Consider the following 17,152-nt stretch of genomic DNA (forward strand, 5'->3'; position numbering starts at 1 on the left):
AGAAAATTAAGACTTGCTCAAACAGACAAAGCAGTGCTTTGACAAAGCTGCAGTACAAAGGTTAAAATGAACACAGTAAGAGATCAGAATGTGGAAGTGGTAACACCTGCAGGTCATCTACTTCATCTATTACTTCCTACTCCTCAGCCTTCTGTCCAAAACGTCCTAGACAATGTGACTTCCACTATAATGAAGTCATCCACTTCTACTTAGTTACAGCCTCTTACACTATCCCTTAAAATAATCTCAGTCGTGTAATCTCTGATACTAGTCTATAAAACCAAAGGACATCCAGGTTAGTTTTGTTTTCAGTCTCAGAGATAAACTGGATGCACAGGAAGGATTTTGATACAAACAGGGTTTGTTACCCTGAACTCAGAAGGGTGCCTAACTGTTCAACTCCAGATCTTTTCTCCTTTGGCATGAGATGAACAGAATGTCCTTGCGAGCTTAACGCTTTTTGGTTTGGTTTGGTTTTCAAAATCTGAATACTTGCTGTGAGAGAGGAGGAAGCATAAATTTCATTAGCATGGAAAAATCTTAATAGCAAACCATACATACAGTGTGGTCAAGCCAGTCAAACTGTCATGAAATGGAGTTAAAACGAAATGTTTAACTGATGTCCAGCACATGGCACAAATGCTTCATGACCATACATGGTGAAACCCAACTCCACAGTAACAAAAAAGGAAGACTTGGGGATCTGGGCAGAGGAAGCAGATATCAAGTGCTGATGCGTATTTGTATTAACTTCTGTGATAAGGAATCTGCTTCCTCTCTTTTAACTGCAGAGTGAAAAAAAAGAGAATGAAGATTTGCTCTCTGGTAAGAGTTTCAAAGTTTTGCAAATTTTCACCATCTAAGCTCTATCTTCTGTCTTCACTGTTACAATGAGATTATATCTTTATTCAAAAGTTATAGAAGTTTTGATCACTGATGTACCATGGCTGAATTCTTTCCTCTTGTTTCATTACTGTTAAGAGAACAAAGGGGGAAAATCTAACATCTGCACAGAGCTTTGAGCTCTCCTCTGACTGTTTTAGCTGCTTTTGACTGTTCTCTATACTAGCTTTGTGGTGTAGACTTTAGGAAGAAAGACCTAAGGTGAGTTATTATACATGTCACACCTGAGCAAAGATATTCACTTTCCCCAGAAGTTGTGTGCTGCAACCAATGCACTGCAAGCCTGAGGGCCAGGAAATCAAACTAGATCAGAAATGGATCACCTTACTATTTAGTCACTCTTTGATACTTAAAGCAAAAATTTTGCAATAAGCCAACTCAAGTTGATAGTTTATTTTTCATTAATTTAATTAACACATAGTGCTAACTCTGGCAACTTTTAAGAGTAGAAAGCAGATCCCCTGGGGGACTGAAACTCTTACTCAAAGCATGTTATTTAGAAAGCCGTGACATGGTTATAAAATCTCTGTAGGGCAAAAAACCCCAACACAATAGTAGATGACAATTTAAGATGGCAAAAATTGCAAAACAAAGTTATCCTAAATTATTTAGAGAACTCATATGTTGCCTGCCTATTTACACAGAAACTATACAGAGGAGGAGGCAAGGGTTTTACAGCAATACTGGCCTGCTCAGAAAGAAACCGTAACTCTAACTGTGTCAATGCAAATGGTACAAATGAACTGCTTGTCTGTCAAGCCTGTTGAGCTGTCTGTGACCTCTAAGACAAGAATGTTTAACTAATGACTAGTATACAGGTGTTTACAATCTAATAACAGTCAGGATACTGATTGTATGCACTTGGATACCATTAAAAATAAAATTCTGGAAGATGTAGTACCTTTTTACCACAATCAGAAACAGAAGTAGTAATCAAAAGCAAATGGAAAAATAACATACACCACTGGCATTCTCCCTAGCAATTTTATCAATATAAAACTCCTGCTTACATTTGGGTTCATCATTTGTGACAGCCTGAATGAAGTCATATGGAGTCATATATAGCTGTCCTTCAAATTCTAAACTGGCAAACCTACGAAACCGTTGCTCCCGAGGAGTTGCATAAAGGTGTAAATCTTCAAGGTCTGATCTGTTTTCTGTAACCTTCAAAGACAGAAGGAAACAATTTTAATGTATGAAAAAAGTTTTGGTTTACAATTGCCACTGCCATTCCCCATAAAGAAACTGTAAATGTAAAGGTGATAATTCGTAAACTCAAATGCATCCAAATACTTTTGTATGGTAAGAGCTGAAACAACAACCAGGATCTCACTGCTATCATTTTCAGTACTCTACAATTTTAGCTATAAATCTTTATGCATCGAAATTGTTGACACTACCCAAGCTCAGGGGGAAAAAAGAAAAAAAAAAAAAGAAAAAAAAAAAAAAAAGGAGAACTTAGGCTCTTGAATCAGAAAAAGGGGCAACTTTAACTCAAGGAAGTCCATGTAAATTCAGCAGTCAGACTTTAAACAACTCTGCTAAAATTATTTCAGTTGTCTGACATTTCCAGAAGAGAATGGAATAAGACTTTTTTATATGGTTTCTTAGTGTAGAGCACAGCTGCTGACAATAATAGGCAAGACACCTCCATAATATACACCAGTGTAAACCTTCTACGGATACTGCTATTTCAAGTATCCAATGCAATTAAAGTTACCATACTTGGGGGAACCGAAGAAGAGAATAGCATAATTATTCCTCTAGAGCTACAGAAGTACTATACGGCATTAAGTTCACACCTCATGAGAGTTTATAGATGTCAAGAGTTTCTGGTATATTTACCATCCAGCTGATTTACATGCAAACTTAGTAGTACAAAACTGTAAGTGTTCTAAATTATTACATCTTTGTGTTACACTGTCAAACCTTTTCATAGAAAACACGCTACTGCTATCTGAAAACTTTTTTTAGCCCTAACGAGGCAAGCTCCTCTGTGGAATTAGTATCTTGAAGAAAACGTAAGTATCTTGAACTTTTTTCAGATATGAAAAGAGCAAACCCAAACTGTTTCAGAAAAGGAAGAGCAATGATACAGCTAACTTCTCCCAGTATGTTAAAATAGGAATGCAGCATCTTATCAATGAAATGTCCCATGCTGCCATTGTCCTCAATATTCTTGTCATTTCATACAGTATCCCTAAAATTCTCCAGGTGTCAAACTAAGGAAAGGCAACAAGTAGCACATGGTTTAACTAATGTCTATGTTTTCATTTAACAACTAAGAAAACAGCCAAATAAATTATGTCTTTCAGAGAGGCATGTAAACACAAAGAGAAGTTGGGAGATGTCTGCAGCTGCTGTCTGCTAAGAGATAACAGTCCTCAACTACAAATGGAAATTGGTTTTCCAAAACCTTTCTAAGTATAGGTTTAGGATTTCTGCAATTAGAAGCAAAGGCACATTTATATTGGGCAATCAAAAATCTGGGCTCACTTCCCTTCTGCTTTCCAAACAGCGTCCTTAAAAAATAAAACATTAGTAAGACTACTTCAGTGAAACAAAATTTTATGGCCTCAGCTGTAACTAAGAGGTTAAATTATGTTTGTAAAGCAGACAGATCAAAAATGAATGTGTCTAGAAGAGGTCAAACACTTTCTATTTGGGAAAAAACAAAACAAAAAAATCACATGTATAATCACAACGTAACAGAAGACTCGCAATTTCTTGATTTTATATATGGGAGTCTTAGTACTTCAGTACTTCATATAGGACATTTTAACCAGCCTTCTAGAAGGAAAAAAGACTATTGACTGCGTAGTTCTCTTTCTGGACTTTCTCTAGTCTTTTTGAAATTATTGCTTCTAGTGTGTGTGTGTGTGTGTGTGTGTGTGTGTGTGTGTGAAAATGTTTCGTTTCAATGGAAAAAACTGTCATAGAAAGTAAGACTAATAGAAATGCTTATACAAATATTTAATTTTCAGTAGACTGCTCTACATACAAACATTCTCCATTTCTGCCTGAGAAGCAGCTTTAAACCTGGTCTTTGTGTTTTTTATCATTTTCAAATGATTACCAAATTAAATGGGGGGGGGGGAGGGGAGAGGAATCTAACAGCCAGACCTACAAACTCACCTCAGAATGACAGAAAAAGCTGAATTCTCTTCTGACATACTCATGTGAAAGCCAAAATATTTCTGTCCTATCTCACTGTTTGAATATTACGGTCTTACTGATCCTTCAAGAGTCCAGTGGCATTCAAGCCATTCAAGTTGTGTACTCAATTGTTTTGGTAGAGCTTGTAGCGGCATAACTGATATCCCTGTATTTGAAGTTTAATAATCTATCTTATTTTTGATACATATGTTATTTTATCACTATTACAAACATGCTTTTGAATACATGCAGGTTGTAAGCATGAGTAATAAAACAGTATTTCTGCAAAGCTGATTTTCAGAAAATAAATTTATTCAGGCCATATTACACATGCAGTATTTATAATCGATTGTAATCAGTCATAATCAATCATACATACTCAGGAGAATCTGTAGACAATGCACCACTCAAGAAATATCATCTTAGTTTTGATCATTGTTAGTATTTGGAGAGCACATTGAGATTCTTTGCTCTCTCAAGAAATTCACACTATCTCAGGTACTACTGCTTAATATTTTGCCTGAGACACTTAGAAAAGCATTTGCTAAATTCTCAGACACATATTTCAACATTATCTTAAGTTCTCTATGCTACTAGTATAAAATAACACACTGCAAACACGGACATGCTTAAACTTAACTCATGCCAGTACTCAGGTCTGCAAAACCTTCATTTCTGCTTCATTTTAGGCAATCTACAGTTTCTCTCTGACTATATAGCAATGGCAGTATTTCACGCTCTGGCTCAACGTCACCGTAACCCGATATGAATACAGGCGGCCACCAAAAAGAGCAGTACCTCCCTAAAGGCTCAATACCCTGCATGCCCTTGCTCTAGCACTTTATGTTCATTTTTCCAAGCGTCAAACTGGATAAGGGAACTGGTCTGATGGAGAACTTTTTGGTTGGTAGTGTTATTTTTTGGCCAAATAAATGCCCTGGATCTATCCCACAAGAACAGTTACTTGTTTCAAAACCTAGGCCACAGGAATTTGCAGCTTATGGAAAAGAAAATATCACCTGTTCCAGCAGCAAACTCCACCTACTTCAAGTTAAAGTTATGGGAAAACTGCAGGCTTAAGCATAATTTTATTCCAAGAAATAAAAATACCACTTTATTTTGAACTTTGTGGTTTTATCTGAAACAATCAGAACAAGTTGTTTCTGCTATTGATCCAGCATGAATTCAAACAAATGTATACAGGGCTTAACGTGTGTTAGATCACTGGTTCATACACTAAATGTCCAAATAAAAGCAAAGTTTGGCTGCAGAAGACTCCAGGCACACACACCTTTGCAAACTGACAAATAAAACCATCTTTGGGAATAATATTATTTTTTGTCCAAATTTCTTGTTCAGAGCTTTCCTTCTTCTATTACTGCTTATCAATTTACGTAACATACAGCAACTTTAAGGCTCTTGCATAAAAGCTGTAATTATTAGGAATTAATCAATATGCTAATTAAAAGCCAAGCCATTCTAAAGTATGACCTCAATTCGCACCTCTTCAGGCATTCATTTAAGAAATTCGTCTCAACGCATAACTATGAAATGTCTCCTGTTTTCCCCCAACATCAGCAGACCATAATCCAGTGAGGCAAGTATGAGAATCTTAGTTACACCAATTGCTCTCAATTTATTTCATATTTATGCCCAGGTTAGGCAATCTTACTGTAGCAGCATTAGCATAAAATCCAATAGACACGTGAACAAGACACAGAAAGTAGATGTTGAATACCTCAGGGAAGGGACTGTTGGTGAAGGAGAGAACAAGATTCAATAAGATTCCAATTTCTATTTGAAGTTTAAAGTGCTTATCCAGACTAAATCTCTCTGTAATTACCAACAATCTTCAAAAACTTTCATGAAAGTACATCTCTTTGACAAACAAAAGAGGGGAGATTTTTTTATGCTTCTGTTTGCTAATCCTCTTGGCAATCCTGCCTACTAATTACTATGATCTTGTATCATGTTATGGTTCTCTGCCGTTTAAAAACTGGACACAGACATTTTCTTCAAGCAGAATGTCACGAATCTCCCAAGAGCAGTATTATCTTTAGGCGTAGCAGGTTAGCTCTGGTTCACCTGCACTGACCTACTTTGTTATTAGAACTTTTAGGGGGGAAAAAAAGACCCAGAGCTGAAAACAAGAATCTAGCTGGTAGCCAGAATTTCCATCCTTCCAACTTCACAACTCATGAAGTAAATAAAAAGAGGCAAGACTGAAGCTCATCAGCACTCACGAACAATATATTATCTTTTCCCTATTCTCAAAAAAAGCTAAGCATTAATAGTTGCAACCAAACAGCTCATGGTTGTCAACCTTCTGCCCTTCCTCCCTCAAACTCTGGTACCTTGTTGCTCCATATTTCCCCTCCCACCCCCTGTCCTCCTGTACCATACCCTTGCAGAAGGACTGCAGAAAGAACACAGCACCTCTTTGCAGCATGGCTGTGCAGCGTCTTGGCTTCCATCTGCCTTCTGCGAAACCAAGAACAGAGACTGTGTGGCTCTTCTAAGCTCAGCTTAAATCAGCTGAGCAGAAAAAAAATTATCTTGGCCTATTTTCCTGCTGTTCCCTAACACAGAAATGTCTATACACATACCTAATTCTCACACAGAGGAGACATTTCAAAGCACTTTCTAAAATGGATTAAATGGATTCAGCACTTATATATGCAAACCACCACCAGGCAAAGGAAACAGAGGGAAACATTTCCCATAGGAAAGTCTATTTTAACATCAGTTTATCAAAACAAGGTACTAAAAATTAAGTTGAAGACCAAACGGTAATTTGGCAGGGTACTTCTCTGAAGGGAGAGTATCACTCTTCAATTACTTAAATCTGTGCTACAAACATATTACAAACAGCCTAAAATATCTGGAAAAGGCCTCAAAAGTTTCAAATTTATTATGCAAATGAAAATATGATGATAATGCTCTCTCACTAACATATTTCAAGGACTTAATTCCTAAAAACCATTTTCTAGAAGTACTGCATTTAGAGAGGGCCATCTAAAGCTACAATAACACCACCACATGCCTCACAGAGTAGTAGCCCCTTAGATCAAGGTCTTTGTTATGGACACTTGACATTTTTAAGTCAATCGACCTTGAAAGCATTCCTTGCAGAACCTCTTTTAGAGCGACACCCCTCTGCATTTTCTCCCTCTATTCACAGCAAAAACTTGAGTGAAGAAAATCTAGGCTCTGTATCAAGCAAAATTTAGTGTCCAAAACCCACTCCCATTTTGGGTTCATCTTTCATGTACTGTGTCTATCGATGGTGACGAGTCAAAATGCCCTGGAAGTCTGGCGCTCTCACCAAAGGTTTCCATGTATTACTTGAACTTCCTTGAAGCATGGGCTAATCTCCATTTCCCGTCCCATGTTTGTCTTACTGGCTCTCTCACCTTGGAGACATGGTCTGTCTGAATTTGGTATAACATGAATTAACCTGTATGGCCGTCCAGTGAAATCCATGCAATAACGCTACACTGCTGTAAGATGGCCTAACACAGGACATGAGCTCACCGAGTGACATTAAAATAACTAAAATTTTGCAGTAGTTATGACCCCAAAATATCTGAAAATACCAATAAATGGTAATGATATGGCTCAGGTCAGTGGAAGTGAAGTGCAGAAGACAAAACATGACATCATTACCCTTTCTACTAGAAAACACAGAAGAAATGTTCTTTGCCAAGTGTTAAGTCTCATATTACATTAAGTCAATAATTCAGAAATTTTATTCTGTGGCAAAAGATCTAGTTTTCCCATAGAGACAAGCTTAAATGCCAGGTACAGCATTTTTCACTTGAAAATTACAAAAAATGATGTCTACAAGCTCATAAAGCTCTGCAGAACAATACTCCAACTCCCAGATTCTGACAATATCTACAAATAAAGCAAAACACTTTAAAAAACAAATAGGTAAAAATATACATGCTCCATATGCGTGCATATGAGCCAAAAAGCTCCAACAGTACCACATAAAACCGCACAACTTTGCTGTGTTCCCAAGTCAAATGTTTTCTCTTGCTTTTTCCAACTGAGATAAAGGTGAGACTATTTTAGCTAAAGAAGCCAACATCTACTACTAAACGTACCTTTTGCTTGCAGTCAAAAATATGTTCTGTTAGAGTAGTTTAATCTTTAACTGATTTATTTCAAGTGAGTGAGTTTCTTTGAATTTTTGCTTGCAAAATAATCTGTCTTCCATCAGTGAGAATCTGTGCAAATTATTAAAATAAAAAGGTTTTCAAAGCAATGCTGTTCCTTACTTCCTTCGTTTATATTTGACTTCAGGCTTATTTAATATGCTCCCATGTAGATAAAAGTAGCACAATTTTGTTTTCATGCTGGGTGGCCAAAAGGTTAAACGTCAAGTTCCCAGTGTGGGAAAATCCCAAAGTAGACAAAACTGTTTTGATGCTTACTGAAGTTATATTTCTAGTAGACTACTTAGATGTAGTACAGCCAACAATTCTGTTAGTTGATCCTGCTTCGCTGAGACAAGGACATTATTATATTAAAATATTTACAAGCATAGGAAGCTGGAATGTGTTTAAAATATTGTAAAAAGGGCCCTGTTCAAATACAATTCTGTTACAGGAAATCCTTGGGGTAACAATGTTTACTTGTAAGCACAGCTACTCCAGAAATCCTCCAAAATAAGTATTACGCTAAAATATTCTCCAACAGTCCTTCTTACATTAGTTTCACATGGCAGTACTTAACCTCTAGCAGTTCTTCAAGAAGCTTCAGTCAGTGTGCATATCCTGCTACACACGTCCCTGTGCTTCACTGCATGCAAGGCTAAAACATAGTAGTAGCTGGACGCAAACATGTATCATCCTTTTTTAACACCCTGAGGAACACAGAATTAATACAGAGGGGTAAACCTTCCTTTTCCCTCAGCATGGCTCTCACCACAGCTGGCTGGCAAGCAGTATCCTTCTCAGAATGATAACTGTGAGGAGCTTCAGATGTCATCAGCCAAAGAGCAAACCATCTTCCTAAATTTGGCAATTGACCTATGACATGAAATGCACAATGCTTATGAAAAAAGGTTAGCTACAAGTGGTTCTTGTAAAAATGATGCTTTATGCACCTCTTTGAATGGCATCCTCTTTGAGCAGGCAGGAGAGTCTCCTCCCTAGGGGAGTTTGCCTTACTTTTTGGAGTTGAAGTCTTGTTCTTCATTTCACAGAGATGGAAATAGATGATGTAATCCACTTAGAAATGTGCTGCTACAAATAAACTTGACCTTTTGAGTATTTTCACAAAGAGAGAGTCTGACAGTACTGCTGAAAACTAGGAAGTACTGGGAAAAAAGCTCTGGAAACATCCAAAGTATGCAGCTTCCTTCTCCTGGAAATAAGTGTGCCTTCAAGAAATGTGATAAAGTACATATTCTGTGTCTGTCTCTCTCTGCCCCCCTTTTAATTCCTATATCACCTCTGAAGGAAGTGATTCTCAGAGTACATTTTGTGAAAATAAATAGAGACCTCGAGTTTATTACCTTTACACAATGACAACACGATTACAGAAAAGATCTCTTTGGAGTGCGAAGAAGCATCACTGGTATTCCCAAGACCATTTAAATAAGCTTTACAAATGACACGGGAATTTTGGAAGTAAGGAGCATGGAAGCAAGGAACTAGAAAACAAATATTAATTCCTCTGAGGAATTCTGGATTACATTTTTCTAAAATTGTTATATTTCTCTGAAAAAACATGATACACAGTTGCTCCAACAAGGTAAATACTTTATAAGCAGCATATTGGATCAGGGCTCTTCTTGGGTCAATACTGTTCTCAGTTGTCAGTACGGAGAACCTGTATCAAAATAACAGTTCTTTCAAAGAGTTTCTTGCTCTGCATAAGCATCTCCTAGACTTTAAAGGAGCTGCCTGTTAGTAGAGCTCTCCCAGTCTTCACCACAACCTTCAGACACAAAACCAGCAGCTCTGAGTGCAGACTTTTACTTTGGTTCTGAAATGTTATGTGGCAGCAACCCCAGAATTAAAACTGTTGCTTTAGTATAGTGTCCAAGATTTTGCTCCAGGTAATCACATATAAACCCCTGGTCCTCAGGACTGGAATTATTCTCAGAAAGCATCTGGGAAAAGGGAATCCTATAGGGAGCTTAGCCTCATGCTGCTTCTGTAACAAATCTTACTCTCTACCAGAACACCTCCAATGATACGCTTGGTCAAGCAAGTATTTTTTTGTGCTGACTACATGAGATTTGTCTCTTCAAAAGGTTTGCCACACCGCTACCCCATGTTGGTGACACATAGCGTAGCTTGCTTGACTTCTAGCAAACAGCATCTTCTTATTCACCTGTACATAGATTCACAAATCTGTTGGTCATCAGGTTTCATACTGTAAGAGTTTCATACAACAGGGAGAAAAATCTGCAGACCATTCTGACGCTCTGCTTCTCTCGGAGACTCAAACATAGTTTTTTTCAGTTACTCTCAAATGATGTACCTCATTTCTGAACTGGCCAAGAATGGGAAAGTGTCCTATCAACATCTGTGTAATCATCAGTGTTAGTCCTGGAATCTAAAAGCCCTTTTAAAATTTATTGGTTCCATAAATACTAGAGCATCAGTAAATACTAGATTACAGCAGTAGGACAAAGCAACTGATTATTAAGGTATATATGATAACCTTATATTCCTAAATATTCAGTTACTACTGCCAAGCATTATTTGGACTTGGTGACAGAATCTGAAGAAAAGTAACCTGTAGGGATACCAACTGGGCCCAGCACAACTCTCAACATACTTTCACAGGCCATACGAACTTTATCTGGAACCAGGTGATCTTCAAGAAGAAAGTTGGTCTTTGAAAGTCAAGATATAAACTAGGTTAACCCCCCCTTTTTAGTATTCAGGGGGATCAGAAACCTATTCTGCTGTCTGCTGGAGCTGCCTAGATGAAACAAGAAGGCCATTCCACTTATTACACTTTTACAAAAATTCACCTCAAGAAATACGAAAGACGTGTGGGAATTCAAGACTGGATATGTGTACTGGTTTTGTCTGGGATAGTTAACTTTCTTCACAGTAGCTGGTATGGGGCTAAGTTTTAGATGTGTAACCAAAACAGTGTTGATAACATAGGGATGTTTCAGTTATTGCTGAGAAGTGCTTGCCAAGTGTCAAGGCTTGTTCTGCTTCTCACACTGTCCCACCAGCAAGTAGGCTGGGGGTGCACAAGAAGCTGGGAGGGGACACAGCTGGGACAGTTGACCACAACTGGCCAAAGGGCTATTGCATACCATATGACATCATGCTCAGCATATAAAGCTGGGGGAAGAAGGAGGAAGGGGGAACATTCGGAGTGATGGTGTTTGTCTTCCCAAGTAACCGTTACGTGTGATGGAGCCCTGCATTCCTGGAGATGGCTGAACACCTGCCTGCCGATGGGAAGTAGCGAGTGAATTCCTTGCTTTGCTTTGCTTGCACACACGGCTTTTGCTTTACCTGTTAAACTGTCTTTATCTCAACCCATGAGTTTTCTCACTTTTACCCTTCTGATTCTCTCCCCCATCCCACTGTGGAGAGGCGAGCGAGCGGCTGTGTGGTGGCTGCCAGCCACGGTTAAACCCCAACAATATGGATGAGACAGCCAGATCTATCTTGAATAATCTTGAACACTTCGAATATCTGAATACTTTACATTGCGATACTGTTTTCATTTATAAACTTACTACACGTTAACCATTAAAAATGAAATTATCCATCGTCAATTAATGTTTCAGTATGTTTTTTTTTAATGGAACCAAAAACTATGGGAGGAGATAGATTTTGTTTTGCCCACATTATAACATTTTTAAATTTTTTAAGAATCTCCAGCAATTTCACCTTTTAAAGGAAAGGATTTCAGGTTTTGCAAGGGGTGGTCACTTTAGTGTCAGGACTGGGTTTATTTAGTGGTTGTTCTGTTAAGAAGTAAATAAGTTATAGAACCATAGAATTGTTTAGGTTGGAAAAGACCTTTAAGATCATCAAGTCCAACCGTTAACCTGTCACTGCCAAGTCCACCACTAAACCATGTCCCTAAGCACCACATCTACACGTCTTTTAAATACCTCCAGGGATGGAGACTCAACCACTTCCTTGGGCAGCCTGGTCCAGTGCCTGACTGCCCTTCCAGTGAAGAAGTTTTTCCTAATATCCAATTTAAACCTCCCCTCGTACAACTTGAGGCCATTTCCTCTTGTCCTATTGCTTGTTACTTGGGAGAAAAGACCGCCCCCCACCTCGCTACAACCTCCTTTCAGGTAGTTGTAGAGAGCAAGAAGGTCTCCCCTAGGCCTCTTTTTCTCCAGACTAAACAACCCCAGCTCCCTCAGCCGCTCCTCATAAGACTTGTGCTCTAGACCCTTCACTAGCCTCACTGCCCTTCTTTGGACATGCTCCAGTTATGAGCCTATGCAAACCCTCACCCAAAACCACCCATTTTGTTACCTAAGTCCCCCAAAATTTCAGCCTGCTATATGGTCATTCCAGGTCAGAGCCCCAGGGATGACGCAAGAAACATTCAGTGTAACTGCTTCTACCACCTGCTATAGATCTCTACAGCAAGACACTGAAAACAGAGACACCACCTGCTTCTTGCTTCCAATGACCCAAGTAAAAAGCACCCGGTAAAAGCATCCTGCTGGATGGAAGATTAGGAAGAAGCATGCAAATGGAAATATTAGGATGAAGTAAAAAAGTTTGGGTTGGATGGAAGGAAAAAAAGATGATGTTGGATAATTTGCTTTGGTGGAATGAAAAGCAGACTGAGACTGGAAATGAAATGGGGAGCTAGGGAAACAGGAAAGGGGTGGGGGGAGGACAAATCTAGAAAACCCCAGAAAACGGTGTCAGACTTTGTTCACCAGGAATAAAGGAGAAATGTTTTTGCCTCCTCCTTGACCTTCCAAAAGCGGCTGGAAATGATCTCAAAATACTTGACTCTCATCATTCTTTGTTGGTCAGTACATGATAAAATTGCAAAAACCTCCTAGCAAAACGTGCATCGCATTTCCATCAAACTCGTCTATACAGAAACTGCAGGTTATCATTCTCCAGCCATTATACAAACACACTCTGCAGTAGATCCAAGACCTCCAACCTTGATCCTAATAACACTAATATGGCTTTTCATGATAGAATTTTCTACTTCAAATGTTATGTTTTTTACACTGTTAAACACTATTAAGGTTGTTAAGCTCAGCACTTAAAATTAGGAAGTAAAAATGTTGCTGTCACTTGGGAACATGAATTCAGCCTTCTAAGAAAGGACGTTACAATACAATACCATTGCACAATGACACGAATACCGTTCAATGCAATTTGAACGCAGTATTTGCATCCTTTTTTTCACCTGGAAGACACCTCTGGAGGTGTTTTAGAAACCTGTAATGAAAAAGTTGGTACTCATCACAGGTCTAGAGGGCAATCATAAATCGAGTACAGATCGCAGATGGAGCTCATGGTCAAACTACTCTTGGCAGTTCACCAGCTGGATCTGGTCTCAAACTGTAGTCTTTCCCCAAAGACCACACAAGCCCTTCTGCAGCATGACAGACAATAACAAAAAAAGCACAGCAACCCACTACCTCAAACCAAAAATTCCACAGCTATTTGATCCTCATTTTGGGGGGCTAGAATTAAAAGGATGTTTTCAGGAATGCTGAGCGCTCAGATCTGCAATTTGAAATCAATGAGACCACTCATTCAAAAATAAAAAATGGCAACATAAAGGTAAGTATTCTGAGATGCCAGTCTGTGCATCTAGCCTGGCCACACAAACTGAGTGGACATATTTCAACTTAATCTTTCAAATTTTCTGCTATCCAAACGGAAAACAGAATTAATTAGACACACAGGAGCATAAAACCAAGCACATTATTTTTTTTCTTTCCATTTTCTTCCCCCCGGTCTTTGTCTTTGAAAAATAGTCCATGTATACAGAGAAGACATATTTTATACTTTTTTTTTTATTTTACATTGATTCAAATATAAGCTTAAGTCTGACTTTGCAACCTCAACACTTTTATAGTGACGTGCATGAAAATTGATAATTACACATCACACTAAATTTATTGACTTTTCAAGGCTGCAGCAGCCATATTTCCCTTGAAAGAACACTGAGAATTAAGACCGGGTAAGTAAACCAATGTAAAGTTCTGCCAAATCAAAACAGTATGAAAGGCTGAAAAAGTTTGTCTTCAGCCCTCTGTAGCATACTAACACACTCAGGACAACAAGTACCTGAAAAATCAAAAATACTTGGGTCAACTTTCCTTCATAAAGGATGCTGCCAACAGAATCTGCCTTTCGGCTAACAACTCAGGGCGAAAGGGCTAACAACATTCATACTGAAGCCCGAGGCCTCCATTGCAAAAATCCTCTTCCGAAACATACGATATGATAAACTTGATCTATAGAAAGCAGGCTGTTTGCACCACTGATTTCCAGTCTTAGCAGATACCGTACTGACAAACCACCTAATCACGGCTCTTGACATTTTTAAAAATACCTAACTTTTTAATGAAAAAAACCCCTATCATTACCATATGTTACATACGGCACTGTGCAGGAGTTTCTCCCTATCACAGGAAACTTCATTTTCCAGGTTCACGTCAACTGTTTTTTGTTACCCACGGTTAGTCAGCCAATGTTTTCGCTGACTTAGTCCAACTGAAGGCGTTACTTATTTGCACCAAGCGTCACGCTATCACTTCTTATGAAGCTCTGCACGAACCTTTCACGCCACAGAAAATTTTATATTAAAAGGATAATTGTCCTAAGTATAAAGACGACAAACACAGGTTTTGCACTACCAGTAGCGGTTCCATTTGCCAAGTAATATTTTCTGTTAAAGGAAGATTTCATTAGGACAGGTCCAGAGACGAAAAGCAGAGCAGGATGCACACGGTCTGCACGTTGCGGCGCAGCGGAGGCCTGCCGGCGCCCGCTGCCTACCACGCCGCTTCAGTGACAGCCCTGCTCTCCGGCTGGAGGAGGGGTGAGAAGCTCCTGCCTCTGCCCGCCTCGCCCGGGGGACCTGCCCGCGCGGGCTGCCTCGCCTCCCAGGCCAGGGACCGGCTCCACGCAGGGTCACCTCTGCGCGACAGCCCGGGCAGCGGCTCCGCCGCCGCCAGCCGCCGCCTCGCAGAGACGTTTCCACAGAGGAAGGGCGGGCAGCGACGTTCCTCCATCGCCGCCGGCTCCCCAGGCGGCTGACGGCTCCCGGCCGGCCGCCGGCAGCCCGGGCCGCCCCCAGCCCGGGCCGCCCCGCCGAGCGCGGCACGGAGCGAGGCCGCGCTGAGGCGGCGAGAGGCCGCCGGGCCGTCAGGCGGGCGGGGCGCGGCGCGCGCACACCTACCGTCTCCTTGGCAGCGGCCGCCACGGGGATGGGGAGCAGCGCCCGGGCCCCGCCCGGCTCGGCGGCTGCCGGCTCCCGGGGGGGCTCCCGCCGCCGCTCGGACAGCCGGTACCCCACGTACCCGGCGAGAGCCCCCCCCGCCGCCCAGCCCAGCTCCCGCCGCCACCGCCTCAGCCCCGCCGCCCCGGCCGCGCCGCCGGCCCACAGCCGCCGCGCCGGTTGCGCGCCGGGCGCGGGGCCCAAGCGGCGGCGCCACCGCAGGAAGGTGCGCAGGGCGGCCATGGCCGCCGCTCCGCCCCAGCCACAGGCGGACGGCGCCCCCGGGGGTGCCGGCAGAAGCCTCGCGAGAAGCGGGGAAGGGGTGGGGAAGCGAGAGGCCCCCTCCAGTCCCCGCCCCGCGCCACCTGCCCCGCCGCGCCGCTGCCGCCGGCCGGCCCGGGGCCGCGGCTTTGCCGCCGGGCCGGCGGCGCCCCCGCCTCCCCTCGCCGCCCACCGGCGGGGCCGGAGGCGCCGGCTGCCGCCGTGGTTGCGGCAGGCGGCGCCCCCGCGGGGGTGGCCGAGGGGCGGCCGTGGGGGCGCCCGGCGCTCGGGACAGGCAGCCGCAGGCAGCGGGACGGTTTCTGCCGGCGGCCGGCTGCTGCCAAGTCGGTGCAGACACGAGGTGGTTGCACCAGACGTGGAGAGCGGGCACGGCCCTGAAGCCGGGCAGCTTAAGCCCAGGTGGCTGGGAAGGGGATGCGTGGAAACGGCCGTGACTGGGGGCAGAGCGCACGCGTGGGCCTTGCTGCAGCGTGGCCCTGCGCTCGGTACCGCGCTCCGGAGCCCGGCCTTGTGTTCTCGTCGCCTTGCTCCCAAGGAGTGTGTCCGCACGGCCCAGCAACGTGTCTTTGCACAGACCTGGAGGTGCTGCTGCCTTAGTTAGGGGCAGGAAGAGCTTCCAACCGTACCTCGTTTGCCTCGTAACCCTGAAGGCTGGAGGTGGCTACTGCATCAAGATGGTTCACTGTTTCGCTGCCAAGGCTTTATTAAAAGCATCCTGCGATCCTAGTTATCCCTATTAGAATGATCATTGCTGCGACTCCATCAGTCCTGTAAAACCTGGTAACGTCCCAGCCCGTTTCCAAAGCCTTAAAAACTCTTGGTGCACACCCAATACACAGCTGAAACTAGAAACACAAGGATTTTTTCAGATAAACTGAAATTAAACAACATTGCCTGTAATACTAACATTTGGCATATTAAGTCTTTGATTTTAAAACTTACTGAAAGCTGACAAATAGTCTGGCGGACTATTCCATAATTGCTTGAACTGTGCTGTAAAGCGTCCCTAGGCGGTACTTGGTCCCACGAGGAACAGTTTTTAGAAATGAAATGTGAAACAGAGAGCTAAACAATTTGCCAAAAGAGAGTAATGATGTCCTTTACCATTCTTAGAGTGATCTAGATAACGTTCCTTCTGTTTGATTGCTTACTGCATTGTTGCATTGGCACCCAATTTAAATACTTAATTCCCTAAATACAAGTAGGCTGGAAACTTCTGCCTTCTCCAGGTCCATCTGACCTCTCCCTCCAATGCCTCTCTCTGCACCTCAGGTTGTCAGAAAAGAGGGATTCTCCTGGCCCCTATTTCAAGCGTATTTGCTGTTCCTTTCATTTCAAAGGGACCCCAGACTACAGTATCTCCTGACCTTTTATG

General features: G+C 41.9%; 1 protein-coding gene across 3 annotated transcripts in view; it reads right to left on the reverse strand.

Moving 5' to 3' along the window:
* Positions 1 to 15,738, reverse strand: part of MICU3 (mitochondrial calcium uptake family member 3) — a gene marked incomplete at its 5' end in the record, with an annotated part of 60,041 nt that extends 44,303 nt beyond the window's left edge. For all 3 annotated transcript variants that reach the window (XM_082315078.1, XM_082315077.1, XM_082315076.1), the window contains 2 exons: positions 1,914 to 2,067; positions 15,457 to 15,738. In XM_082315078.1, the coding sequence (XP_082171204.1) occupies positions 1,914 to 2,067; positions 15,457 to 15,738 (436 nt within the window). The remainder of the gene's footprint in view (positions 1 to 1,913; positions 2,068 to 15,456) is intronic.
* Between the last annotated feature and the right edge of the window lie 1,414 nt (positions 15,739 to 17,152).

This window comes from Platalea leucorodia, assembly GCF_965183815.1.
Source record: "Platalea leucorodia genome assembly, chromosome: 6".
Taxonomy (NCBI): domain Eukaryota; kingdom Metazoa; phylum Chordata; class Aves; order Pelecaniformes; family Threskiornithidae; genus Platalea; species Platalea leucorodia.